The sequence below is a fragment of the Apus apus genome, chromosome 9 (genome assembly GCF_020740795.1).
Source record: "Apus apus isolate bApuApu2 chromosome 9, bApuApu2.pri.cur, whole genome shotgun sequence".
Classification (NCBI taxonomy): Eukaryota; Metazoa; Chordata; class Aves; order Apodiformes; family Apodidae; genus Apus; species Apus apus.
This window is the reverse complement of record NC_067290.1, coordinates 5238671-5265968: the sequence shown is the minus strand read 5'-3', so window position 1 is coordinate 5265968 and position 27298 is coordinate 5238671. Positions and strand designations below refer to the sequence as shown.

General features: G+C 49.5%; 1 protein-coding gene across 11 annotated transcripts in view; it reads right to left on the bottom strand.

The window, feature by feature from the left end:
* CADPS (calcium dependent secretion activator) overlaps positions 1 to 16107 on the bottom strand; it is a 215961-nt gene extending 199854 nt beyond the window's left edge. For all 11 annotated transcript variants that reach the window (XM_051627715.1, XM_051627722.1, XM_051627717.1 and 8 more), the window contains exon 1: positions 15706 to 16107. In XM_051627715.1, the coding sequence (XP_051483675.1) occupies positions 15706 to 16092 (387 nt within the window). In that variant the 5' untranslated portion in view covers positions 16093 to 16107. The remainder of the gene's footprint in view (positions 1 to 15705) is intronic.
* Between the last annotated feature and the right edge of the window lie 11191 nt (positions 16108 to 27298).

Here is a 27298-nt window from a genome sequence, read left to right as displayed (position 1 = left end):
TTGGGACCTACTCCTCTGCTGATAGAGCTGGATATTGCTCCACCAGCATCAACGGGCAATGAGACGGGCAAAGGAAATCACAGATGAGTAAAATCTGACAGCAACAAACCAAAACACCCTGGTCCTGCTGCAATCATTGATGGATCATATTTAGGTACCAAATCAGCCCTACAGGAAAGGGCAAAGGAAGCCAGCAGGATATGGAATAAGATTTGGCAGCTGCAGTTCTGGTGCCAGAAAGGCAGCAGGGCAGGACCACAGCTGAATGGCACCGAGGAGAGAAGCAGCTCCAAGGCACTCGGGTCCTGCCCACACCACCTAACTAGTGCACAGAGCAAGCAGCTCTCCCCCACTCTCCACTTGTGTGGGTGATGTTAGGAAGGGAAGAAACTGGGAGTTACTGTGCTACAATTCTGAAATACTTTCCCCATGTAGGCAAAAAACTGCTCCCATCACAAAAAGTCTAATTTCAGCGTGCGTGTGCATGAATGTACAAGGTAGGAGCTAAAAATAGAGGTGTTCTATTTCCATGCATCGAGTCAGCAGGTACAGAAGCAGCGTAAACAATGATTCAGCAGCAGCCCATGTGATGGAAAAGGCTGTTCCCCTGCCTCTGTCTTCCCATTTGCAGCCCTTCCAGCCTCAGCTCAGCCCCCAGCTCCCTGCAGCTCTCAAAAGCGATGCCCAGGTCTGCCTTGGAAAAACACCCCCAGCCCCACGGGGCTGGGACACATCTGCCAGCTATGGGGGACTCACCAGCTGCTCAGCTCCCAGGGAAAGGGGGTGATGTGGGGTGCCTGTGAATGCCCTTCAGGCAAGGTCTAGCTCCCAAGAACAGGGATATTTACAGAGCTTTTCTGTCTACAGCAGTTTTTTTCTAGTGCAAAGTCAACACGCAACCATAATGAAGTATTTTGCTATGAAAATAACTGCATAGTTCACATTTTTGCTATTTTTTCATTGAGCTTATGAGCCTTGTATCTACAAATCTCAGTCATCCAAGCTGGATCCTACAAGAGGCACGATGTACAACCACAGCATACAGTTGTCATCTCTGGTAAAAAGTAGTGCTGTAACTCCATAAACACCCCTGACAAATTGCACAAGTCGACAACAAGGACATTTTTCAAGTCCTGTGAGATTTGCTACATAAACAGCTATGACCTCGTATACATGATTTCAACAGGGACAAATCGTTTTTTGCTGGTTCTCACCCCCAATTTTTTCATTAATGTTTGCTGAGAAGCCAGAAGGTGAAGCAGATATATGAAAAGGAGAAAGACTGAAGAGTAGAAACATCATCTTTCATTTACCTTACCTTTCCTAAAATTGTAACTTATCCCTTCAAGCAGAGAGAATGAAAATATTTCAGAGCCTTCCCACTACTTTAGCTCTCTCATTTACCCTTTCAAAGCCAGAAAAGGGAAGAAATGCCCCCCTAGGCACCTACTTGCTCTACACAGACCATCCATGCGAGCAATTCCTCACTCCAGCCCCAAAGTCCTGGGGCTCACATGCTTCTTTCTGCTTTAGCAAACTGTGCTCTTGGCTCCAGACACCATCTCTCCCAAAGGCACCAACGTCATGGAGAAAACCTCCATTCCAGTTGTTTAGTGATGCTGATACTCAGCAACTCTGGCTGTGGCCATGCTCAGCATTGCTGCACCATCCAAACCATGGAGCATCCAGTGGAGCTGCCCAAGAGCCCCAGGGGGCTGCTCCCATCCCTGCCATCCCAAACAAGCTTCCCCTTCCTTGCACAGCAACCCTAGCTCTTGGCTGGGACAACAAGGACTGGGATTGGTCACACAGGGCTGGCTGCTCCCATAAGCCACCTAAGGAGATCCAGCAGTAGCACCCATGTTGCACCTGCCTTTCCTGGATTTTTTTTGTTTTGCTTGTTTTGAGACAATATCTGTTTTTAAGATCTCTCCCATGAGAGAAGCTGATTTAACTAAAAGCACCGAGAGGCAATCTAGAGAAACCCTGCTGGCTGGATGCTCAAACCAGGCTGCACCTCCACAAAACCAGTCTTAAAACCCTTCTGGATTTTGTTGTTATTGCTGCTTTTCTGGTCAAAACACGTGGAGTGAGCAGCATCACCAGGCAGATGGGAACATCTGGAGCACGGGACATCCTCTATATCCACCCCACAGCCTCATGCTGTGCACCCCAGGCACCCACCCCCATCAGCACAGCTGCAACTTTCAGCCATTTTTCTATCACTTGAGGGGTAACAGTCCTTTGGGCAAGCAAGTACAACATGTAGCCAACAAGCCTTTGAACACATGACAAAAATATCACTGACACACTGTCTTGCACAACTTTGACTTACCCCCACACCATTCCTACCCAACCTAATTGACCAAGAACAATTAAAGCACAGGAGGATTTCAACTTCATCTCAGAATGGATTAAGGTCCTTTCGACTCTCACCTTGACCATACTCTGAAGCCTGCTTGATTTGCATTTTGACATTTAATTGAAATGAGGGTTGCTGCCTGACAGGCCTTAATCTTCTCAAAACCATGGCTGTGCCTCCCTCCCCAAAGCAAACACTTATCACAAGTTCCACCTTGAATGTAGGTCACAGCACTGCAAAGCAAGTAATCAGAGCTGCAAATAAAACAGAAGATTCTGTCTAGGTAGAAATAAATAAATAAATTCAAAGGTACATCTGTTCTCCTGAGCCACAGCAAGGAAAAATCTCACCATTACTGTAGGAGTGATATGGTAAATTAAACAATTGGTTAAAGAAAAAACCACAACACTTCTGGTGTCATCTTTCACCATTAAATTTTCACAGAAAAAACACTGCGATTTTCTTAGTCCAAATATATAGACAATGGAAAGAGAACAATTGTCATTACCTGGGCATAACACCACAAGATAAATGGAGACCATTTGCCACACTACTGGAGCAGCTGCAACTCCCTCCCAGACCTGCAGCAATCAAAGCAAAGGGCACAGAAATAGCAAACCCATCTGCTTCTTGCTGGCCGCTGAATCTTGTGCCTTCAGCTTATAGGAAAGAACCAGGGCGTCTTACTCTTCTCCTGCTTGTATGGGCTTAAACGGGGGGTAGCTGAGCTGTTATGATAATTTTAAATGGCCCCATTTTGTTTGTCCCTGCCTTCCTTTCATAGTAGGGGTTTGAGAGTGTGAAAAGGAATTGCAGTGCAGTTCTCCCTGCTGCACCTTCCTGAAGGACAACAGCACCCGTGACAAGCTCAGGAGATGACAGAGGAGAGAACTGGGGGCAAACCTTGCACTCCTCTGCCTATGGAAACACCAGGCAGCCTGCTGCCCACCTTCCCAAATGCAAACAGAGAGGAGGAAAGGATGCAGGGCTACTGAGCATGGAGCTGTTAAGATCTATATGAAACCCTGTGTGTGTAAATTAAACATCGGCTCCTTTTATCATCAAGTGCATACAACTTGTAAGCATGAATTATGCAATGCTATTAACTGTCTTATTAATAGAGGCAGCAGCTGCAGAGGCTGCAGGAGGACACAGCAAGTGGCAGAAGTGGCAGCCCGGGGATGCTCAGTGTCTGTCTGTGTCTGAGCTGCAGGACAGCCACTCTCCCTGACCCAGTCCTAGTGCTCCCAGGGACCCACACATCCTGCACTACACAATTAACTCAGCATCTCATAAGCTCTCACCATCTTCCAGCACTCTCTGGAGGAAAGAGAAATATTTTCATCATCTTTTTATTGATGGCAGCAGAAAAATCTGGAGAATTGTGTGAGCTTGTGAAGGAGTGACCAGGGAGCTAAGCCTGTAACCTAGCCCAAGCCCCCAGCCAGTGCCCAGACTGCTGAGCTCTGCCTCTGCTTTCACTTCAAGCACAAGGTATCTGAAACCCCAGACACCCTCTGGGACTAGGAAGCTTTGGTCCCTGTTCCAGTTCAGTAATTTGTTCTTTGACTGATGAAGCCCTGCACTTGGCTGGAGCCCACTGGTGAGGATGCCAGCCCAGGGCAGCACTGCACAAGCCTGCACTGCGACTACCACTGGGGCCCAGGTGACTGTGGGATGCAGGCAGGGATGCAGGCAGGGATGCAGGCAGGGATGCAGGCAGGGATGCAGGGCACATTCACCTGTGCTGAGCCTGCAACCTGCAGAGCACTACAGGCTACTGAACTCAGCCTGGTCACCAAGTCCTGTCTGAGCTGACACCAAGCTTAGCAGATGTGCTCACACTGCTGGGGGTAAGTTCTGGCCATGAATCACCTATAAGTTGAGAAAGCTTTTGATACAATTTTACATAAAATACTAATTTCTCTGGTCAATACAAATGCTGTTAGGATTGAGTAGCAGAGCTGTATGAGCAAAGCAGCATTTTGGAACATAACAGGTGCTGAAAAGGGAGGCACAGATTGGTATTAAGACCAGTTTCATTTATCGTATATATCACAGACTTGGAAGAACAAACATCAAGCACTGTGATTACATTTATTGATGATTCAGACTTGTGTGGGCTCCTCAATACACAAGAGGAGGGCAATAAAGTCCTGGACAACTGTGAGCAAGCAAGCACCTCAGGGGATAATTAAATTAATTTGAGTTATGGAAATGCCATGCAACAAGGCTAAAACATAAAGCAAATAACATCAAAAAGGACTTTGCACTCGGAGACTGTATGAGACAAACCCAGGCTATTGCTTGCTCCTGGTTACCCAGACAGGGTGCCAGGTGCTGTACAAGCACAAAGCCCATGTTGTCATGGCCATCAGAGAGGAGACAGGTGAAAACAGGTACAGGATAAACACAAAGCATTAAAAAAGCAATCCCAGTGACATCAGTTGTAGGTGCTGCCAGAGAAACACACTGTGGCTTTAGGGAGGGCCATGCCACATGGGGACAACTGATGCAGCAGCTCCTGGGCCACCCTAGCAAAACAAATCCACAACCCACAGCACCTGCTTCGCACCTTGCTTACCAACTCCCAGTCCCCATTACCAGCTCCCTTCCAGAGTCTTGACCAGTGTTCCCCATTCCCAGATAGTGTTCCTGCCCTTAATAGCCCGGGCATCCTCTCCAGGCAAACCAGCCTTGCCTGACATAAGGAGATACCTTAGGAGACACCGAGGCATCCTGCCTGAGCCACCCTGCCCAGCAAAGGGACTGCTCGCAGGGCAGCACAGAGTCTTTTCCAGGAGAAGGACCTGACAGCATGACAGGGTGAGACAGGGGAACAAGGAGCATCTGGAGCAGCAACACGAGAAAGGACATGGGAGAACAAGTCAGAAGCGGCAGAGCTGCCCAAGGCCCCGAAGGCAAACAGAAGATGCTAAATTTGATGAGGTTGAGGAAGGGAGCCAAAGGAGGAATAAATAGAGCTAATGAGAAAACAAGGCACGAGCATTCGAAAACCTTTAACATGCTGCTAAACAGCAATAAAAAGGCAATTAAGAGTTCCGAGATGCATGGAGGGTAATTGCACACACTATAAATAGGTGGTGGGAAGACTGTCCCACTCAGCAGGATCTGATTCACTTTTGGGGTGACTCTTGCACAGACAGGAATATTCTGGTGTGAGACGGAATCTGAGAAGAGAGTTTACAGAGAGATGAGATTACAGGAAGAATTTCTATCACACATCATCTTCTCCATGAAATATGCAGGAGGTCTTTGCAGGAGCTTTACAATGGAGGCTTTCGAGGTCTGAGCTTGAGGAACTCCAAATAAAAGGTCAGCAGCAGAGAAGTGAAATAGCCTTAGAAAGAAACATCCACTTTATGCCAGCCAGCAACATGTATGGCACTGGCATCAGGACAGTTCAGTGACTGCCACTATTGAAAGAGGAACCTCCTAACCACGCTGCTCTTCAGCACCCACAGAGATCCTGCCCTGCTCAGTTCATAACCCTTGCATAAGCATGTGCACAGCAGCTAACAAAAGAGGTTTAAAAGTGGAATTCAAATGCCAAACCTGCTTGAGGATGCTCCTCAGGCTGCCAGCAGCATGCTCCATTTCCTACCTGTGCCTCAGGTATGCTCACTCTGTTCTGCAGACATGTAACCCTCTCCCCTGGGCTGGGGTAACCCCTGGGGGGATGTCCATGTCTTGGCCACAGAGGCTAATGGTAGCCAGTGCAAGCAGCCAGCTCACTGCTTAAAGAGCAAGTTCTCTGATGGCATTCCCTGCTCACCCTTCCCTCCCTGTGCCAGCGAGGCTGGAGCAAAGGCACCTGCTGCTGTGAGGCACCGTCCCTGCATGTGGCTCAGGCTGAGAGAAACATGCCAAGAGATACAGGTGAAAAAGGAACTCTCAGAGGAGAAAAAAGCCACGAGACCTCAGCTGAAAGTAGGGGCAGGGTCTTTGCAGCATCACAATCAACGTCTTCATGAGCAGAAGGCACCGCTGAAGTCCAGGGAATCTGCCAACGAGCAGAAATTGTACCGGGCAGATCTCTGACCATTCTAAACCACCCCTGCATGATCAACTCGAGTTTTCTGAGGACAGAAGTTCTCTCGAGACAGCTAGAGGCTAGAAAAGTACTATTTCTCACCATCCCTGCATGGCCCCAGGCCATGCCTGCTGCAGAGCAAATGGAAGCTGGAAAAAGAAAACACAGCTACTCATCAGAGCTGTGAGCAAACCCTCCTCCCTGCTCTGGCTTCTTCACAGGTCCCTTCTGGAAGGAGAAAATTTGCAGACTGAAGCACCAAAGGCCTAAGGAAGGGCAGGAGCAAAGCTGTCACTTCCCATCTCCAAACTTTCTTGGCCAGGCATGGTGTCCTTCCCAGCTCCCCACTCCTCCCCACCGCAGAGCGTCGGCATCGATTCACGCTTGGGAGCTGCTCTGCCCTCGCCAATGACTGAGCACACACAGAGTCTCTGCAGTCCTAACTCCAGCTAGCTCTTGGCTATGCACCAAAATACAACCCCATGCAAGTCAGACAGCTGTGTGTCCCCAGAGAGCAGCAGCAGATGGCTCCTGCCTATAGGTCTCACTGGCAGAGGGTGGTCTGCAGTGCCAGGGGTGGGAGGTACAGCCCTGGTTTTTGCAGCACACACCGCTGGTGGGTCACACAGCCTTGCCTGTGGCTGAAGAACTGCTGGCTGTGTCCTTCCTTCATCCTTGCATTGTCACCATGCAGGTAGCAAAGCAGCTGGCTCCTGCTGCGTCACCCCATTAGCTTCCTTCCGAGGCAGCAATGAGTCTGTCGTCTCTGGTTTGCAAGATGGGTAGGAGCAGTATGCTAGGAGGGAGGGGAAATCTAGGGCTGTAGGCAATCAAAGCAAAGTTGGCCTGTGCAAAATGAAAAGGATTTGTGCCCTCTAGCTGAATCAGGACAGGGTATTTGGCACCTTGGAGGAAATTCACCTTTTGTATGATGTCCTGCTTCTGTGATGCCTCTGCATCACCTCCTGGCTGCCTAAATCCTGTGCTGCTGAGTTGTGAGAGCACCTGACCCTTTCCAAAGCACAGCAGGCAAAATGAAACCCCCTTCTTGCAAAAACTAGCCCCTGCCAGCAGACCCAACAGAGCTTCTGAAGAGCTCAGGAACCTTGGTTTATATTCCCTCTGGCAGACAAATATGAAACCCAAGTCTCCTTCATCTCACCAGGGTGCCACCAGCCAGGCAGCTTGTCCCCTCCTGTTCCCAGAGGAAGCCTGTACATTGGCTGTGACTCCTTGGTCTCCAAAATGACTCTCATGCTCACACACCCACATCCATCTCAAAAAAGGCACATCACCACCCCTCTCTGAGGGAAGCAAGGGCTGCTCCCCTGTGACACGGAGATGGAGAAGGTTGAGCAGTGGGATGCAGGATTTTACATGCAGCTGTATGCTGGGCTGCTTAGGATGGTAAAATACTTCACCACAAGTCTCAGTCTTCTGAATCTCACAGCAACCCCAATGTAGCATCATCTGGATTGGTAACATGACAAATTCCCTGGGGAAGAGAGAATTGCTTCCTACAGGAGCTGGCGTGCCCCACACACCTCACCAATTGCAAACACGCATTGCAACTAATAGACATCAGGGGCTACTAGAAACTTACAGGATCTGCAAACTCCCAGCACCATCCTCTCCAGCCTCAGCAGGTGCTCGGGATCCAATTCAGATGCTAGCACAGACACAGCTGATACTCTTCACAAGACAATATGTGAGACTGTTTCAGTAGTGCATTTCTTAACAAATGGCTTCTTCTATCAGTACTTCCTCACGGCGTGAGCCTGGAAAACAGCCTTTGCTCCCTATTACTTTCCTCCCCTGTGCCAGACAGGCAATTGGAAGGCAAACTGTGCACTTCAAGCCCTACTCCAAGGGACAGAGCGGAGTCTTTGCATGCCCTGGAGCTGCAGCTGCTCCAGATGCAGGGTTCCCTTCTCCTGCAGAAGTACATTAGGCAATGACAACATCCAAAATAAGTGCTTCTTTTCCACTGCCAAAATGCTTGTCTGCCTTACTGTGAGGTAGATAGACAGGTTCTGAACTATGACAACTACAAACATGGCACTGCTTACCCCAAGCTGAATAAACACTTGCATGACATTTTAACTCAGGTGTTTAAATTCTATAAAAAGTCTGACTTTATCAACCTGAATCACAGACAAACAATACCAAGTATAATCACTAAAAGCACCTTTTCAAACAACAGTTTCACATGTTCACCTCAAACACTCAGTGACTGCACTTGCATCCAGTGCATCCAACCCAGGAGAAAACCCAATAAAAGCAACCCAAGTATCCTGTACTCACAAATAACTTCTTCCAAAGCAAGTGCCAGGTTAGGATGCTCCATATATATTTTTCAGTACCTACAAGGTACTGACAGAGAAACTACCCAGGAACCTTCTATCTCTTGCACCTCCCATGCTTATGAAGACACAGCTGGATCCTCCTGCTGGACTTCAAAGCATGCCCTATGATAAGGGTGGCCAAATTTTGACTTGCTGGGAGCTAGCCATGCTTCTTATGGTGTGGAGAAGCCAAGGCAAGGAGACAAACCTTGTCCTCCTGTGCCTGTACCATGCTCTCCAAGAGCTGGGAAGTCAGATGCCACCTTCCCTTGCACATCACCCTGCTCTGTTTCCAAGAAGGCAAGACCTTTGCTGGCCACCCATGAAACCCCACCTCTGAGGAGCCACCCATCCTCCTAGGTGACCAACAGAGAGGACCTGCTCACCAGGAAGGTCCCTTGATCTGCTGTGTTAAGGGAACTCCACTGTTTTAATTAGCCTTAGTTTTTAAAGACACTAAAATATAGGTGGTTCCTAGAGATCACTTTGGGTGTGAAACCCTGGCCCTGCTGAAGCCACTAACTGAATTCACATCAACACCAAGCAAGCAACAGCTTTATTGATTATACTGTATTGATTGGTCTTAATGTATTAATCAGGTTTACATCATTAAATAGAAATAGGATATTTACCTTCCACTCTCTTGGACTAAAGCATTGGCAGTGGCTGCAAGAGGTTTGTATCAATACACTTGTAGGAGGAGTGCTGTGATGGCTGGGCTCCTGCTGCTAAACCACACTAAAACCAAATAAAATACTTCTCCAGCTACACAAAAAATTACACAGGCAAGTGACTTGCTGACCACTTCCCACTTAGGCGAATGGGGAACAAGTGACTCATCATTCAGCAGAAGGAATTACAAGTTGTGCAAAAGGCAAAGTGCTTCAGGGAGAGCGTCTAGACTACACCAAGCAAGCCCATAAATAATACCTTTTGGAAATGATAGGCTTTAGGAGAGGCTGGAACTGCCTGATCTGATGAGTTTTCTCCACTCTCAGTTGACAACACCTCTAGCCTGAGAAGTACCACCTACAATAACCGAATTGTGGGGCTACGGAGCAGAAACTGCAAAGTTTTACAACAGCCAAAGACCAAGCTCACAGCCCATTTAATTACCTGCTTCCCAATCCAATAAGCTGCAAGTATATAAATAGCCAAAGTAGGACAAATATTTACTATCTGCTAGAATTAAATTAAGATAAGGCACTGGCAAAATAAATGATGTGTTCTAACTGAAAACAACCATTTTCTGCAGATTCCAGACAATTGGAGCACAACGATCACATCCTTTGAGGAACAAGGCATCTCAGATGTGCCAGTCCTCCTTTTCCACAGCAATGCTCTCCAAGCAGCAGTGACACATGGGCAGGCTCACCTTCACTTTGGGGTTAGCACAGAGCTGACCCAGGAATGGCCCTAGCTGAGAGCCCAGCCACATGCACAGCCCTCATCTGATGGTGGCAATGGCCAGTGTCCACACTGAGCCAGCTCAGTGGCTGAAGGCAGCCCCCAACTACTTCCAGGCTTCCATGGACATAGCTCTAATAATCATCTTGCAAAGCCCTGCTAACAACTCTCCAGCTCATGCCTAAGACCTGCCTGAATCTTGCTTCTCCTTCTTAAAACAACACTAGAGAGCAACAGAGGAACTCAGAAAACAAGCAGAGCATCATCTTTACCTCTTCTCACCTGAAGAGCTGAGAAAGCCACAACTCCAAGTGTTTCTTGGGGTCAGCAGGGCAGAATCTGACCATAAAAATCACAGTTAGACCAGCAGAGAGCTGCTAAAAACAAGACCAAACACCACCTGAGTCATGGTCTGTGCCAGAGGAACAATGTGTTGGTTCCCATGATAGGGAAGAAGTATGAGATTGTTTGGAAGGCTGCACTAGCTTGACTGTGTTCTTAACTGTTACAGCATTTGCACGTACACCAAAATGGCAGAAATTTGATTTTTTCAGATGCACCATAACTGATTTAACAGAGTTCCTGGTCCCTCACACCTGTTCTGCATGAAGCACCACACATAAATCAACCCCCATTCAGCAAAGCTCAGGCTTAAGCGCTTTGCTGAATTTGACTGAGAATTTTGCTAATGCACCCAACGTCATCCCACAGGCTTACACAAGGACCCAAATCACAAGCCACTTCTCCCAGGAGTAACTCCAGTAATCTGCAACTAAGCTGGAACTTTTTTCATCCCACGTTTATCCTGCTGGGAATTGATTTACATTCCTGCATGCCACCTGCCTGCTCCATTGGAGGGAAGGAGACAAAGTGATGAAAACCAGGTGATGGCAACCACGTCTGCAGTGAGGCCTGACCTAACATGCTCTCCACGTTTTATCTCCTAAGAAGTTCTTCGTGGTGATAATCTGGAGAAGATCTCCCAGTTTATGCTATTTTGAATGAGCAAATGCCAATTCCTGGGTTTCACTGTGCCTTTTGGCTGCCTTGTTCTGGAGGTATTTAGTACAAGGTATAACCCACACCCAAAGGTGCTTGGTCTGCATCATTACAGACATACACATTGCCCAACACGTCCAGGCTGCCGACTGAGTTCTGCTCCCAAAGGCTTCAGACAGTTGGGTTCAAGCAGGGAGAGGCACAGAGCATGTATGGTCATCTCAGCTCTACTTCCAACAAGCCAGCATGAGCTAGAGAAAAGACTAAATACATCCTGGGCAAGCAATTACCAAGCTAAGTGCCATCTGCAGTACTAAAACACATTGTTCTGAGAGCAATAGAGTTGGCAGAGCTGCTTTCCTCCTGAGCTGCACAGCGAGGCTGGAGACTTCAGTGCCCAGCAAGGTGTGAGCTCTGATGGGAGCTTTTCCTCCCAGGCCACACGTTCAGTAAGTCTTTTGCTCAGATTACCCGGTGTCTAGGAAGGGCTGCCCACACACTGCCACCCTCCTCCTACCTAGGGTAGGAGCTAAATACAGATCTCCCTATTTTCACTAAGCTATTAAGAGAAGAGTATCTTGCAGACCACTGGCTGCCTGTCAAATGTGCCTGGAATTCAGTGGCAGCTTAAAAAAGAAATCCAAGAAGGAAGTAAGACAGCACAGGCAGGTGTATAATAAGCCTTTTTTTTTTCTCCTCCTTAGGAAACAATGTTAAAGACATGTAAATAAAAGAACTTACAGGTAGACATCACAGATGTATCATTATTCAACTTACATCAAGATAAACCTGAAGCAAAAATGTAGGTTTTAACATACGGATCTAAAAACCAATTTTTACTCTGTCGCTGAAATTTCTGGGGTGTCAGGATTCAGAAAAATACCAGCTCTGAGTGGTATTTGCTTGAATTAATCTTGAAAATGGAAAAAGGGTGTATTACAGGTGTAAACAAGCATCCCTGTCATACCCACGTGCAGCACGTGTCACCCATTCACAAGTTTCCACTAGTCTCTTTCACTCTCATACATGTTAAAATGTATCAAACCACATCCAATTATCTTTCTGTTGCAACAGAACGTTAAGTACACGTTTCCCCTCATTCCAAGGGGGTTCACAAGTGCTATAAAACACCAGGCTGCATTTTCCAGCTCCAGAACACTACACACAGGAGTGCTGCTACACAGCTGGTAACCTCGGTGCCTGTGCATCACAGCACTGTGATACACAGCCCCTGGGGCTCAGGGCACCAGCCAGCTCTGATACAGCAATGCTGCAGGATCAAGGAGGGAGGATTATACACCTCAGGGGTTGTACCACAGGGATCTTCAGCCTAGACAAGAACCTCAGTGCTGTGCCTGCAACAAAATCAGTTACTTTCTTTTCTGAGAAAATTGCAAAGATGACGACGAATCTACAGAAGCAGCTCGGGCTCTGGGAGCTTGGCAGGGGCTGCATGCAACAGAGCCCACCTGTGGTCCTCCCGTGGAGATAGGCTGGCTCTTATCTGGTAACCCAGAGATGCTGGGTTGTGCCAGGCAGCTGCTGCAGAGGTGACAGGCTCACCTGCAAAACCGTGGTCACCCTGCTTGGGGTGGGAGCAACTCCTGTGCTACTGAGGAGACCTGTGGGCCAGGTGATGCCAGACCTTACCCTCCTCCCAGCACAAGGCAGGACCTGCTGAGCAGAGGTGTAGCCCTCACTGCTCCTCACAGCTCCACCAAAGTACCTCTGTGGTGGCTGCTCAACACCTCCCTGATGCAGGCGTGGGGTCTGAGCAGCCTCACTGAAGCCTGGCTGGTCCCCACACCTCCCGTGGGGAGCCGCAGCATCCCTGCCTCAGCAGAGCTTCTGTGGGGCTCTCAGGCACCCTGCTCATGGGGCAGTGACCACAGTGAGTGGGTGGGCAGGGCCAGGCCTTCATGTCTCCAGGGTGCCCATCTTCCCTCCACAACCTCTCTGTCTGGCATTGAGAGGAGAGGCAAGAATGCAGTCCTGCACACCAGCATGGGGGCTGCAAACCACAATCTTTGGGGGTTTTCTGCTTCCCATTCCTCCCAAGATTAAACCTTTCCCTTGCAAATGACAGGCTGTGAGGGTGAAGCGGCAAACAGCACATGGAGAGGGAATTTTTATCCCCCTCACCTGCTGATGAGAGAACGGAGGCAACAGCTCCTATCAGAGCAGGACCAAAACCTGGGTTTCTCCCACCTTTCCCCTGAGGATCAAAATACATTTGCTCTGCACTGATGAGTCTTGCAGTATCTAGCACTTCCATCATTACCAAAGGCCCATCAATACACCAAGTCTCGACAGAGCCACCAAGTCCCTGGCAGAGTCACCACAACAGAAGCTTGGTGACCAAGGGGGAACGAGTCCCACACCTTCACCTTCTGGTTCCCCTTAAGCCAAAGAAGGAAGGGTGAGCTTTATGCAAGAGATGTGTGAGGAAAGCAGAGGAACAAATGGAGTCCAGCAATAAACTCTGAGCTGTGGCAGTCTTTTAACTGACTTGAATAGTAGTCATGCTAAGGAAAAAGGACAAGGAACCTGCGTGACAGCTAAATACAGGGATACACAGAAGATAAAAACCTAGAATGGATTCACCTTTAGAAGGGTGAATTCAGTTTGACATGTGTTGTCAAGTTAAATTTAGCTTTCCCAATTCTACTTCACTACTAAGTTTGAGGAGAAATGGTAAGCCCCCAAGACACACCTATTTTAGCTGTTTGTATAAGCCAGACACATTTCCCTACATTCCTTATTTCACAGAGAATGGCTTATTTCCTCCCAAGATCCTGTGTAACCTCCCCGTTCCCTCAAGTATTGCCATCAGTTTATAATTTTTCTCATTACTCCTCATTTACTTTTTTCACTTGGACTTTATTCCTTCCCTTTCCTCTTTCCCTCCCCTCTTTCTGTCCCTTCACAGTGCAGTCTTTTGATTTCAGGGGCTGTGAATCACCCTTCTTCCCAGCCACTGTTCTCTGGACTGTCTGCTCCTTTGAAAAAACACCTTTCAATTTCAGTTTACTTTTTTTGTGTGTGTGTGAGAAACAGTTGCAAGGCTTCTTTGTTTGTTTGCAAACAAAGTGTCGCAAAACTAGCAATTACTTCAATTTCATCGTCTTTTTCTCAAACAAACAAGTCGCACAGGAAACAAAAGCCCAAACAACTTTGGAAATCCACAATCTATTGAAAAGGCAAAAAAAAAAGAGAAAAAGAACATATATATTCCAAAGTTCTCCAAACCTAGCTATATTTCCAGCGATGCACTTTGCCTCAGCAAACAAAAGCAGCTCATTCAACCTTCCAGCAACACCAGATTGTCCTATATTGCCTTTAAACTGCACACAGTGCAGATACATTTTCCTACCTCCGTCTGTTGCAATGACTAATAATAGTCCTGTGGTGTAGCAGCCCTGAATGTCGTTTGCATCAATACATCCAGGAGCCTGTCTGATTGGTAAAGGTCATGTGTGAATGCAGAACGGTATCAAGGCTAAAACTGCAGTCTAAGAAACTCAACCGAGAAGAGGGGAAACAAACAAACAAAAAAATAAATCAGCCAACCACTCCAGGGAGCTACATCCCAACACAGACCTAACTCTGGCTGCCACAGGGATAAAGTTGGCTGTATTGGACTGAAAGGTGCCAGTATCTGCATCCCGGAGAAACTTAGTTCTGCCCTGGCCCATGAGTTTGTGTCTCAGTGGAGAAACAAGCTCCAAGGCAGTTCCTCGTGCTGGGGAGCCCAGGTGAGGGGCTCCTGCCCAGCCTCTGCCCGCAGCAGCGGGTGGCCCTGCCGCCCTGCCGCGCTCGGGGAGGAAGAGTCAGGTCTTGCGGCAGCATCTCCATCACAAAGCTCTGCTCCCATGTTTTGCCAGCAAGCTGGCGTCAGGGAGCTCACCACACACAAACACTTGCAAGAAGTTGAAATGAGACCCGGTAACTTCCCGGGTCACCACCAGCACTCCCAGTTAAGCAAACTTTGCAGCGAGCACGGAGTCGCAGAGCCCCTTGGCAGCAGAGAAGGGCACACGCCTGGTGTTTCCCAGCAACATAACCCATTTCCCTCCTTCCAACAACCTTTAGACGGGGCCAACATCCCAAACTTCCCAAATCCCGATGTTGCATAACTAGGTGCGATGCCGTATGTCATGTCAGCGTGTCGGCTCCGTGCGGGAAACCACGGCGGGGAGCAGCACGGAGGGGGGACAAGGGGACAGGGAGGCTGCCGGCAAACCCCACCCGTGCGGGACCCAAGTGCCCCGAGCCAGCGCTGCCCTTGGGGTGCCCGGGCGGCTGCGGGCCTGGGGAGCGGTGCGTGAGGCTGCTGAGAGCGGGATGGAGGCGGGAGGAGGGGCAAGGGCACAGGCAGGGGTGCGAGCAGCAGGGTGCGTGAGGGAGCACGCGGCGGGGTTGGCGAGCAGGGGACAAAAGGGCAGCCAGGGGAGCGGGCTGGGGGCAGGAAGGATGTAGCCAGGGAGCGGGTAGGGGAGGCCGGGCTTGGCCGGGCAGGGCAGCCGGGGCGACGGTACCTTCTGCTGCCGGCGGGCCATGTCGGTGGGCTGCTTGGCGTTGAAGGGGTAGGCGATGCAGCGCATGACGAAGACGTAGAGCTGCAGCTTCCTCTTCCTCTCCTCCTCCTCCCGCTGCAGCCGCTCCAGCTCGTCTTTCTCCTTCTCGCTGGCCACCGAGGGGCTGGGGCTGGCGGGCCGAGCCGCACCGCCGCCGCGCCCTCCCGGCTGCAGCCCCCCGCTGCTGCCGCCGCCGCTGCCGCCGCCGCCGCCGCCACCGCCGCCGCCCGGGCCCTCTCCGGGGCGGCTGGGGGAGAGCCGCGCCGCGGCGGGAGCCAGCGGCTCCTTCCCGCTCTCCTCTTCCACCAGCTCCTCCGACTCCTCCTCGCTGGACGACGGGTCCAGCATGGCGACAGCGGCTAGGCTGGGCTCGGCCGGGGCCGGGCCGGCTTTTTGGGCTCCTCTGGCTCCGCTGGGCTCTGCCCGGCTCTGGCTCCGCTCGCCGCCGCGCCCGTGCGCGCCCCCGCGCCGCCCCGGCCCCGCCCCGGCCCCGCCCCCTGCGCGCGGGCGCTGGCCGCGGTGCTGCACGGCGGGGCGCGCGGCAGCGGGAGCGGCGGGCACGGCCCCGCGCGCGCGTCCCCGAGGGGCGGCCCGGGGGGGCGGGTGCCCCCCGGCGCGCGCCGCCCTGCCCGCCTGTCCCCACCGGCACCCGGGTGTCCTTGGGGTCCGCAGCGCCCCGCACGGGCTCCGCTCTGCCCGAGGTGTCCCCGCAGCACACCCAGGCGTCACTGTGCCCAAGGGGTCCCCGCATCACACTCAGGTGTCACTGTGCCCAAGGTGTCCCCACAGCTCACCCAGGTGTCACTGTGCCCAAGGGGTCCCCGCATCACACCCAGATGTCACTGTGCCCAAGGTGTCCCCACAGCCATGCCCAGGTGTCACTGTGCCCAAGGTGTCCCCACAGCTCACCCAGGTGTCACTGTGCCCAAGGTGTCCCTGCATCACACCCAGGTGTCACTGTGCCCAAGGTGTCCCCACAGCACATGCAGGTATTGCTGTCCCAACAGCCATGCCCACATGTCACTGTGCCAAGGGGTCCCCACAGACACCTCTGGTGTGCCCACAGCCCCACGCGGGCACCCCTGCACCCACGTGGCTGCACGAGCCACACCAGTCCCTGCAGACTTGAGGCTCTCAGCTGCTCTGCTTTCCACCATGCAGCTCTTCTTGCACCTCGAGGCAGCTAAACATCTGAAGTGAAAAGCCACCCTGCCAATAAACATTTCACCCAACTCACTAATTATTACCTGTGTAACGATAGCTCTGCTTTGAGGATTACCTGGAGCAATCCAAGGACTTCAGGAGCAGTTCCGAGGGACGAGTCAGTGATGACATCCCATGTTTGCTCCATGTTTCAATTTTTCGTCATTTTCAGGTCTGCTTGAGGCTTCCTTTGCCCGTACATGTATATTTGTGGTGGGTGAGTGTTTTCAAGGTTTGTATTTTTTTCCCACCCAATTAGCAGTGCTTCTTTTGTAGATGCCAAAACACCTGTCACCTCTTACACATGTTGGTAAATGTTGGTTTCACTGTTGGAGAGAGCAGGTAAACTTCAGCTCCTGGTGAGGGGATGATGACATTAGCTCCCAGGAGGGGAGATGGGTGCTGCTTCAGACCACGTGTTTCAGGATTTTCACATCAACTGGGCTTTCTGAGCTCCTTGCCTGCTTCTAATTAATAGCTCCGTGGAGCAGATGAGTCTGGAAACAAACAAACAAACAAACAAACCAAAAAAACGGGGCCCTGCGTTTCTGAAAGCCACAAGAAGCACCTGAAGAAATGGTGCAGATGGGGGGGGGGAAATGGCTTTCCCCAAGCCTGACGGCCTTCCCTGCTGGAGCTCTGCCACCCTGCAGGTCCCACGGGGCTGCCTGCAGGAGCAGCCAGCCTCACTGCCACCCTTGTGGGAATCCCCCAGGGACTCTGGCAGCCAGTGGTGGGACAGTGGCCAGGAGGCCTGTGGCTGTGCATGCCGTGATGTTTGTCCTGCCTGTGGGGCAGCAAGCCCTGGGGATGCTGAACTCTTTTCTGGAAAGGGCAGAGTTTTCAAGTTGCTGCAAGGAAAGTGCGTGCTCCCTGTCAGGAACTGGGGTTGGGAAGCCTGGGATTTGCAGCCTCGCACCCCTGGCACTGCACGGAACTGTCCATGGTTCAGTCTTCATGAGAGCAGCTCCCAGAAGGGCGTCCTGCCCAGGACATCAGGGCACAGGCACTGCCCTCTGCACAGCCCCCAGCCCTCTGCCCCTGCCAGGCTGCCCTCGGCCCTACAGGCTGGTCCAAGCTGAACTTAGGAAAAGGTTCTTCAGTCCCTCTCAGCCTTCCTCAGTATCATTTTGCTTTATGCCTCCATATTTATTACCTCCCCAAGCAAAACCGTACAAGTACCATGGTACCATTGCTGTGAGGCAGCTCCCCCTCCTCACTGCAGGGACATTGTCACCTGGCTGTGCTGCCAGCCCCTTGTGACAGGGACATGTCCTACAGCACCTCCAGGTGCCATTCTGCCTTGCACACATGACCCTAACACGACTAACGTCAGGATGACCACCACAAGGGTGATGGGAACATCTTCAAAGATCTCAGCAAAATTCTCTCATTTTTTAAGGTCTCTTTTGTGGTTCTAAAAACAGATGCAATTTTCATATTATCCATCAGAAAAAACCCTCATTGCCCGGAGTGCCAACTGCAAAGGCAAAACAAAATAGAACTGATTATATCAGTGCCTATAATGGTGTCATCTGTAGGTAATCCCACAACAGAGGAGAGACCTTTCTCTTTGGGGTTTTCTAGAAAGAAATGCTGTTTATTGTACTGGAGATTGGAGACATTTCTCGCTGCAACATGAGGCTGCAGGGACTCTCCCTTGTAGTGGAGGGAGTAGATGTCTGAAAGCTGCAGCTCTCCATCTTCCCCATCCCAGATATGACAGCAGTGAAACTCTCTAAGATGATCAAAGGACAACTGGACCATTTTCTTTTCTGAAAGGTTTTCTTTCAGTGGTGATTGCTCTGAATTGTTTAGGTGGTAGGAAGTGCTACAGATAACTCTGCAGAGCTGGATTTGCTGGAGGAAAGGAGCTGGGGGGTGACAGAAGCAACTTTTGCTGGTAGGAACATCACAGACATCTATCTACAGAGACAGATTGACTTCTCTGACAGATTGTCAGAAAAGATTTCTCCAATTAGTTGATGCAAAATAGAAATATACAACCACCCCAAAAAAATGTGTTCTTCTTTAGGAGTTTTCAAAAGCATATCTCCTATATTTATCCTGTAGTGCGTGAGATTTTGCTCACTGGAGAACTTTGAAACTGGATATGCTTGAAAGGGCCTGACTGGACATCCAGGCACAGATTAGTCAAGTTCATCTGGAAATGCTGCTGGTCCAGAGAAGCAGGAACACATCACCTCAGAGTGATCAATGCTCTGCTTTTCCTTTAATTTGCACAGCCATGTTTTCCCAGTGTTTATGTCTGAACGCACAGTTACAACATTAATACTTTTTCCTGAGTAAACACAAGGATAAAGTCAAACAGTCTCAGGCCCCTTTGCTTTCTGTTTCCAAATGCCAGTTTTGTCCAGAGAGGTGTATCCAGCTCCCTCCAAAACATGTTCCACTTACAGTTGTTTGCACCCTACTGCAAAGCAGTGCTCTCACAGCATCCCCAGCTGCAGGAAAAATCCCCTCTGATGACAACAAGAGGAGCAGGATTTTCAAAAACTTCCAGCATTAACCCCCACTGCACCCATTTTTGTGGTACTTTTTGAGGGAGCCAAGGCCTTCCATGGTGTCGAAACATCCCAAGGTATATTGCTCTGTTAAAAACATCAACAGTGTGTGAATCCTGAATTTTGCACCTAGAAAGATGATCTGAATCGTGGCTGGGTGAGCCAGAAAACAGGCACGACTGTCCAGCCTCCTGCAGGAGGGGAAGGAGAGCGAGCGGAGCCATCATGAAAATTACATGTGCGTAACTTCCCCTGGTAATGTTTCATGGTGGGTAATTGTGTAATTACCCATTATGAGTGGATAAATGTAGACAAATGAGAGCATTAGCTAAGTCATTGTTGATACTGTATCAGTTTATAATGCTGTTTGCTCAGGATACTAAAACAAAGGCTCTTTGGGTTAAAAGGATTCATAACGTTGGGCAGTTTGTTTTCAAGATGCAACACAGCTGCAAAATCTATGATGTTTTCTGGCTTAGCACTTTGGAGCAGGTTCCAGGAGGTTTCAAAAAATCTGCCCTTAACATATTTGTTCCCAGAATGGCAAATTAATTCAAAGAATTAATAGAGTCATAGAATGGTTTGAGTTGGAAGGGACCTTAAAGATCATCTAGATCCAGCCCCCTCGCATGGGCAGGGACACCTCCCACTAGATCAGGTTGCTCAGAGCACCATCCAACCTGCCCTTGGACACTTCCAGGGATGGGGCTTCCACAGCTTCCCTGGGCAACCTGTTCCAGTGTCTCACCACCCTCACACTAAAGAATTTCCTCCTAATGCCTAATAAAATCACTGTATGTTTCTGCCAGGGAGAAACGGGGAGAGTGCTTCCTCTAAATGGCTTCTTCTAAAACACTTTCCAGAAGAATTACCTAATGAGATCCGAAGTGTCTGCATTGCCAGCTCTCTTGCAGGTTCCAGTAAGAAGCAGTGCTCGCTGTGCGGGAATATTTGACCTCTGTGCCTGCTGGTGTTTACATGGCAAACAAGGAGCAGCAAACACGCACCTGCCTGGCAGCGCCTGCACCATCCCCATGGATGGCATAATGCCTCTCACTTCTGCTGGCTAGAGCCACTGCAGCTGAGTCAAGGAGATCTCAGGTGGCCTCAGACATTGGAAGCAGCATGGGTTGGAGAAGATTAAAAGTATTTTGTGAGATGTTTCAAATTTGTTTCCATTTTGTACGGTGTCACACGGAAGAGCCAGCTGGTATTAGAAAAAATCACCGCTGCAGCCTTCGTAGCCCTCTCCATTTATTCCCATTAGACTGGGGAAATCAGTGTAGATAATGATTTGTGGAAATGACTGTGAAGAAAAGCAGAGCTGAAGCCAGGCCCTGGCTTTGGAAAAAGAGTGGCTGTGTACACAGCACTGGGTGCTGGGGCGCTGCCTTGGCAAGCAGGCTGGCAGGACCCAATGGTTTGGAAGAAACCCTCAGAAAGAGTAAACTCCATCTAAAGCAGCCATTTGGGAGAGCTTAACAGAATAGGTCCCACAAGGAGGCTCATGTGGAAAACAAACAAACCCATGCTCATTATATTAATCCTGGTTAAAGGCCTAAAGCGGAATATTTATGTAAGCTGGAAGCAATTAGTGCCTTTGTAAAATCTGTGTGCACTGGTGGCTAGGAGTCATGGAGATGGTTGAGAAGGGAGAAGAGAGAGCAAAGAGCATCTCTTGTACCTGTTTAGCCTCCCTGATGACCATGGGAAGTTGCTTGCACTGAACAAGAGATTTGGATGTGAGATGAGCCTGCAAGCTGCAGGTGCTGGGACACTCACTGCTTCTGCCCATCCATCTCAGATGTTGTTGGTGAAATGAGCCAGGAGTGATTTGCTTTGTGCCTGCAGCATGCTGGGTATGGATCTGGAAATGCTGGAGGAGTGTGCAGGGGCCTCAGCTGGGATTCACCCTTGCTTTGAGACCAGCTAGACAAGCAGAGCAGCTCCTGATTTTGGCTGGTGCAGAGGTGGGCATGGTGCCTCCCAGTGCCAGCCACCTGGGAATCACATATTCCCTGCTCTTGGCTCCCATAGAAGTCCAGCATTTTTGATCGTTTTCTCTTCTGGCTGTTACTCACCACAACTCTGGCCCTTTGGCAACTTGTGTCAAAATGTGAAAGAAGTGTTTGCTCAGCTGTACATCTTGTTTTGGAAAACCAATTTTGCAATACAAGTCTGAATTTTGTACAGTATCAGGCAACACGGGAAGGGAAAAAAAAGAGAAAGACAGTGGCAAAGAGTCTCCTTAAAGATATTTTCTGGTTCATAAAAATAAGAAATTTCAGTATCAACTGAAAGCAGAAGCAGAGGAGCTTCTGAGGGCCAGTCTTGCTTAGGCTGTGCAACAAATAGTGCTGAGTAAATGGTATCTTCTCCAGAGGACTTGCTGTGATGTCCTTGGACACACACTGTGAAGGGCCAGACAGTTTGCCCCTTGCAGCTGGGCAGGGTAAAGAACAGCAGCTGCAGCCCTGGGTAACAAGGCTGTGTAAGGGGCAGGTTTGAGTAACACAACCTTCCTTTTAGGCATGAATGGAGCCCAGTCTGGGGCAGCAGAGTGCCAGGGTGAAACACTGCTGCTTGGTAATCACACTAATTCACAGAGGGGAAATGGAAATCCTGGTGTGTCCTGGGCTCTGTTTGTTTCACCATCTCCTAAAATAGCACAGAAAACAATCCTTGTTTCTTGGTAACAGCATTATATAGATTGCTGGATTTCCAAACAGAAGGGCTTAAAATGGTGCTCTTTTCACCCCCTTCACACACGCTGAGCTAATATTTACATTGGGATCCTGACTGCATCAGGGCTGTGCTGGGAGCAAAGCAGGGGCCAGGGCAGGCTGCTGGCCTTACTGAACCCCTGGGCATCAGGGAAGTGTGGAATGGGGAAGGAAGGCACCACAGGAGACCCATCTGCTGCAGCTGGGGACATGCAAGAGCAGTGGTGGCACTGCTGCAGCTCAGCCTTGCTCTGACCAGTGCTGTAGCAGCTGCTCAGCCTCCTCCCTGCCCCGCACACACTGTATTTACAGTGCAGGGCTGCCTGAATTACAACAGGGCAAGGAAGTTTCCTTTCTTCAACAAACTGTCCTCTCGGAGGGCAGCTTCCAGTTGGTTGAGGGTCAGTCTCTCTTCCATGGTGGGACCAGTTATGTGTCCTGCTTGGTGGCAGCAGCTCACTGGGGACTGGCAGAGCCAAGAGAGATGGAGTGCCCCACACTGCTGGGAAAGTGGGGCTTGCAATGAGGTCACCTGCTAATCTATTTCTAGCTAGAGTGCTTGAATATGCTTTGGGAAAGCAAGTCCCTCAAAAAAGTCTGTGGAGCCATCGTTTTGCATTGCCTCTCCCTGCCTTGCAGGTGCCCAGTGCTGCTCTCCAGGCCTGATTAGCATCTGCAAGGAAATGAGAGCTCCCAGCAACCAGAACTCGCCGTGTGTGCTGTGGTAGGAGCGTTTATTCCACCCTTCAACTGCATTTAGACGCTGTGTGGGGGGTGCTGGTGGCTGGGCTTGAAGTACCCTGGCCTCCCGAGGCAATGCTGCTGCTCCCCCAGCCCTCCGCCTCCCTCAGCCCTTCTGTGGGAAGGAGGCAGCCAGCACATCAGCTTTGGTGGCTTCTATGCCTTGAGGCTGATGCTCGTGATGACCCACCTGATGTGCTTCCCCAGGGACCTCCAAGGCACTGCAGTGAATGCAGGGGTGATGCCCAATGAGAGGCAGAGGAGGAGAGGCTGGATTGCCCTCTTTGATAACAGAGGGCAGGAGGTGGGGAAATTTATCCAAAGGATGCTGGGAAACATGTTGCATGCCCTGGGTCCCCTGCCCCACTGCTCTCCTCCCCCAGGCTGGGGCAGAGCCCCTCGCCCCAGGGATGCGAAGAGTCGAAGGTGCTTGACCCTGGTGCTTGGCAGCCTCTTATTAAGGTTTGCTACCCCAGGTGATAAAATAACCCCAAATTAGCCTGACCCAGCAGGCCCTGAAGGAGGGCAGACTCGATGTCTGCAGCTACTCAGCAAAATCCACACATGAGCTGTTTATCTCTGTTTTCTGGCGAGACTGGCAGCATCACGTTTGTGTCAGGTTCGGCACCAAAATCCTTTTCCAAACCCTAGTGAGAGGATTGTAGCAATATTTTCCTGCCCAATCAGAGCTGGCTCCCAGTTTTCAAGGCGTCTATAATTAAAAATGACTGAGGCTTATTGCAGATAGGACCACGGGAGCTTTATTAAAAGCACCCTACTCTGCTAGCCCAGAGCTCGGAAATAATTGTGGCTGATCTATTCCAGCACGCACAGGGCTCCTACAAAACCTGGACTGGATTGCTGCTGCCATTCAGTGCCTGATTGCCATCCCTCTGGTCACTGCAAGCCCAGGTGCATCTATCTACTTATTTTCAAGTTTCTTGTGGTAGTTTTTCAACTGGTCCTCACATTTCAGGAGAGCATCCGGAGAAGGAAGCGATCGATTTGTCGCAATTACGCCCTGGCTGAGCTGTTACTTCTCTGAATGCACAGTACTCCCAGTGCTGAGGAAATAACTCCTAATTTCTGCTGGGCTTTGAAGTGTCTGTATTCTGTAAGGGCTGATTTTCCTGGTCTTCAACAGATCACTAAAAACTTCCAGCTAGCGCTTTGTTTTTTCTCTCACGGTAATTACAGACCCTTGAATTTCCCTTCTCACAAGCAACTTCCTCAGGTTTACAGAAGTGACCAGATGGGATTTCTCTGGGGCCATGAAATCCACATTCTATTAAACAGCCCAATCATAATGAACACCTTGGAATCACCATTTAAAAATGAGCCCAGGATCAGTACTGCAAAGCCTACGTGAATTAATATGTAATATCAGTAAGTAGGACGCTCGAGCAGTATTTTAGGCGTGGAATAAATATTTAATGATTTCTGTTCCAAATTTAGTGTGAAAGTGATTTAAATGCACAGCATGCTCCCTGCTTACATATCAATAATTTGACACAAATACCAGCCAGCTGTTTGTGTCCTTCCTGGCGAAACTGCTCCGGTGCTCAGGAGCACCCTGGCTGGTGGCACAGCCATGACTCACAGCACTTTGCAGTTTCTCTGCTATTAATTCAGGAAAGGACCAGCTAAATGCCTGGCAAGCAGACTCAGTGCTGCTCAGAAGGACTTTGCCATCAGACAGGTTACAAATAACATCCAGCCTCCCTGAGTGTCCCATTCAGGAGCTCGGCCGTGGTTGGTAAGAGCAGAAGAGTTTGGCAGAGGTGGGGGTTTTATCAAACTGGAAGCTCACACACTTAGGAAGGGGCTGTTTCTCCTGTGGTTATTTTGGAAATGATGGTGACCCATTTTGACACACCAAGGCTCATTGGGAGGAGAGTGCTTGGGTGTCCTCCTGAGTTGCTCAGCAATTGCTCGATTTGGTTGAGTTTTCTCAAAGGAATTCCTCTTTGATCACTCCAAATAAACATCTTTTTAGTTATTCACATGAGCAACACCACAGCCAGGCTCCCTGTGAAACTCCTGAAGAGATCCACTGGGGAAGTTTTAGGCTCCCACCAGTTTGAAGAGGTTGAAAGCTGCTTTTAACCAATTCCCTGCCAAGTTTGATGAAAAAAGGAAGACTTCAGCGGAACCAAATGAAAAAAAAAGAAACTCAGCTTCATGTCCTGCACTTTGAGTCACCTAGATATTTACATGTCTCATCTCTGAGCACATTTCTATGGACAAGTTAGAAGTAGAGCACCAGGGCATTACAACTGAAGTATGAAGAAGCCCACAGCTGTGGTTTCACTGGTGGGGGCTTTATGTTCAGGGGACTTGGGGTGACTTTGGGAAGCCAGAGAAGAGCAATGCTTGACTTCTTCCTCTCCATTTGCTACAGGCAGCCAGCTATGATGAGGGGACTCCAGCTGGCACCCACAGGCTCAATCCTGCTGCCACCTCACCCCTTTCATGACAGGCTCTGCCTTCCCAGGCAAGGCAAATGAGGCAGGTCTGTCTCATAAAATACCCCTTCGCAACCACCTGCCTGGAGTCAGGGAGGTACTCACCCAAATGAGACACAGCTGATCCAGGCTCCCAGAGGAACATAGCCCAAATACAGCCCCAGGTAAATTATAGACTGATCAGATTCCCACAGAGAAAGTGATTTTCCTGAGCAGGAAGAGGTCTGGGGCTGTACTGCTGTGTGCGTTGGCTGTGCCCGTGCTGCATGTTTCACAACCTGGTAAAACAGCTGCTGAGTGAATTTGTCCCTTAAAAGCATATTAATGTAAGGAAATACATCTCTTTACACCATGGAAACCTCCTCTAATAGTTTGATTACACTATGAATCTCTATTTTACTGATGGGAAAGATGCTGAGTTGCACAGAGTTCAGCCTTCTAAGTAATTTGACATCTTTGTACATGGTATCACATAGCAGCAGCAACAGAACAGGAAGGTTTGATGTAGGTTTTGAAAGAGTTTGGATCCCTTCCAAGCATTTGTGCAGTGTTTGCATTCCCTGTTACTTCCCAAGTATTTTTGTTGCAAACAGTAGCTTTCAGGTTAGATGCAAAATTTTCTCCTTCACTAAGAAACTTGATCCTGGGGTGACATCAAGCACTGTATGTATATGTGTGCATCTATCTATCTATCTATCTATCTATCTATCTATCTATCTATCTATCTATCATCTATTTGTCTATCTATCTATCTGTCTGTCTACCTATAGATACACACAAACTAATACTTCTACATGTGAGGTGGTGGGCAAGAGGATAATAATAGTAAAATTTCTATAGAACTGCCTCAGCCTAATACTTAAAAATATTATATTATTTGTAATGATCCTAGGACACTATTAATTTAAATATATTATAAGGATGGCCAGATCACTTAACAAAAAGAATGTTCCTGTAACATGGTTTCTGTGGTTCACAGGAACATCTTGCTGCCTCAGTCTTGGGTGATGCTCTGAACTCAACACCATTTGCAGAGATATTACACAGAAACAGGGGAGATCCTGTTTAACAGCAAATCAAGCTGCAACAGGTAGACAGTGTCACAGGACATAATTTTTCAGACTGCAGACTTGCTGAGTTGCTTCTGCCACCACCCTCAGCCAGGGCATGGCTCGTCCTACAGAAAACACCTATTTCAGCAGGTGGTTTGCAGCAGGTGGTCTGTGAAAGGCTGGTATGGAACAGGAACAGCCACTCTGATCTCCCAGAATGAAGGTATCTCTCCCATTTGGCACTGCCTCGAGGGCTGCACATGCTCTGGGTACATGGGCATCCCAGCTTGCAGCCACATGGGTGCTGGGTTTCCAGGATGCCCACCAGCTCCTCATCACTATTGGTGGGAGCTTGCCCACGTGGACCCTCTTTGCCCTCTGTGTGTCAATCAATCACACATCTTTAGGACAAATCCTAAACTTCAGTAGTGTTGCAGAGCCAGGCTTTGTTTCTCTGGCAGGATTCTGCTGATCAACACAGCTTATTTCTTCTAAACAGCAGGTTTTGAACAGCAGGGCTGAAACACTGAACACTCTATTATTCTCACTGGCATAACTTCTGGCAACCTGTTTTCCTGTGTGTACAACAGAGGGACAAAGTCTGTATGTCTCCTCAGCAGCCCTTTGAGTGGGGTAGGTAAAAGCAAACAGCTCCAGTCAGCCCCATGCTGTTATGGGGAGACTGGGGGCAAGGGTGAAGAAGGTAACCTGGTTCTCAGGTGGACTGGGAGCAATACAGAGAGGCAGCCAGCTGCCTGGTTCTGTCAAAGCCATCAGGACTGAGTCTACTGGGCAGATCAGCTCCTTCAGAGCCCCTCAGGCTCTAGAGGGAGCTGAGGGAGGCT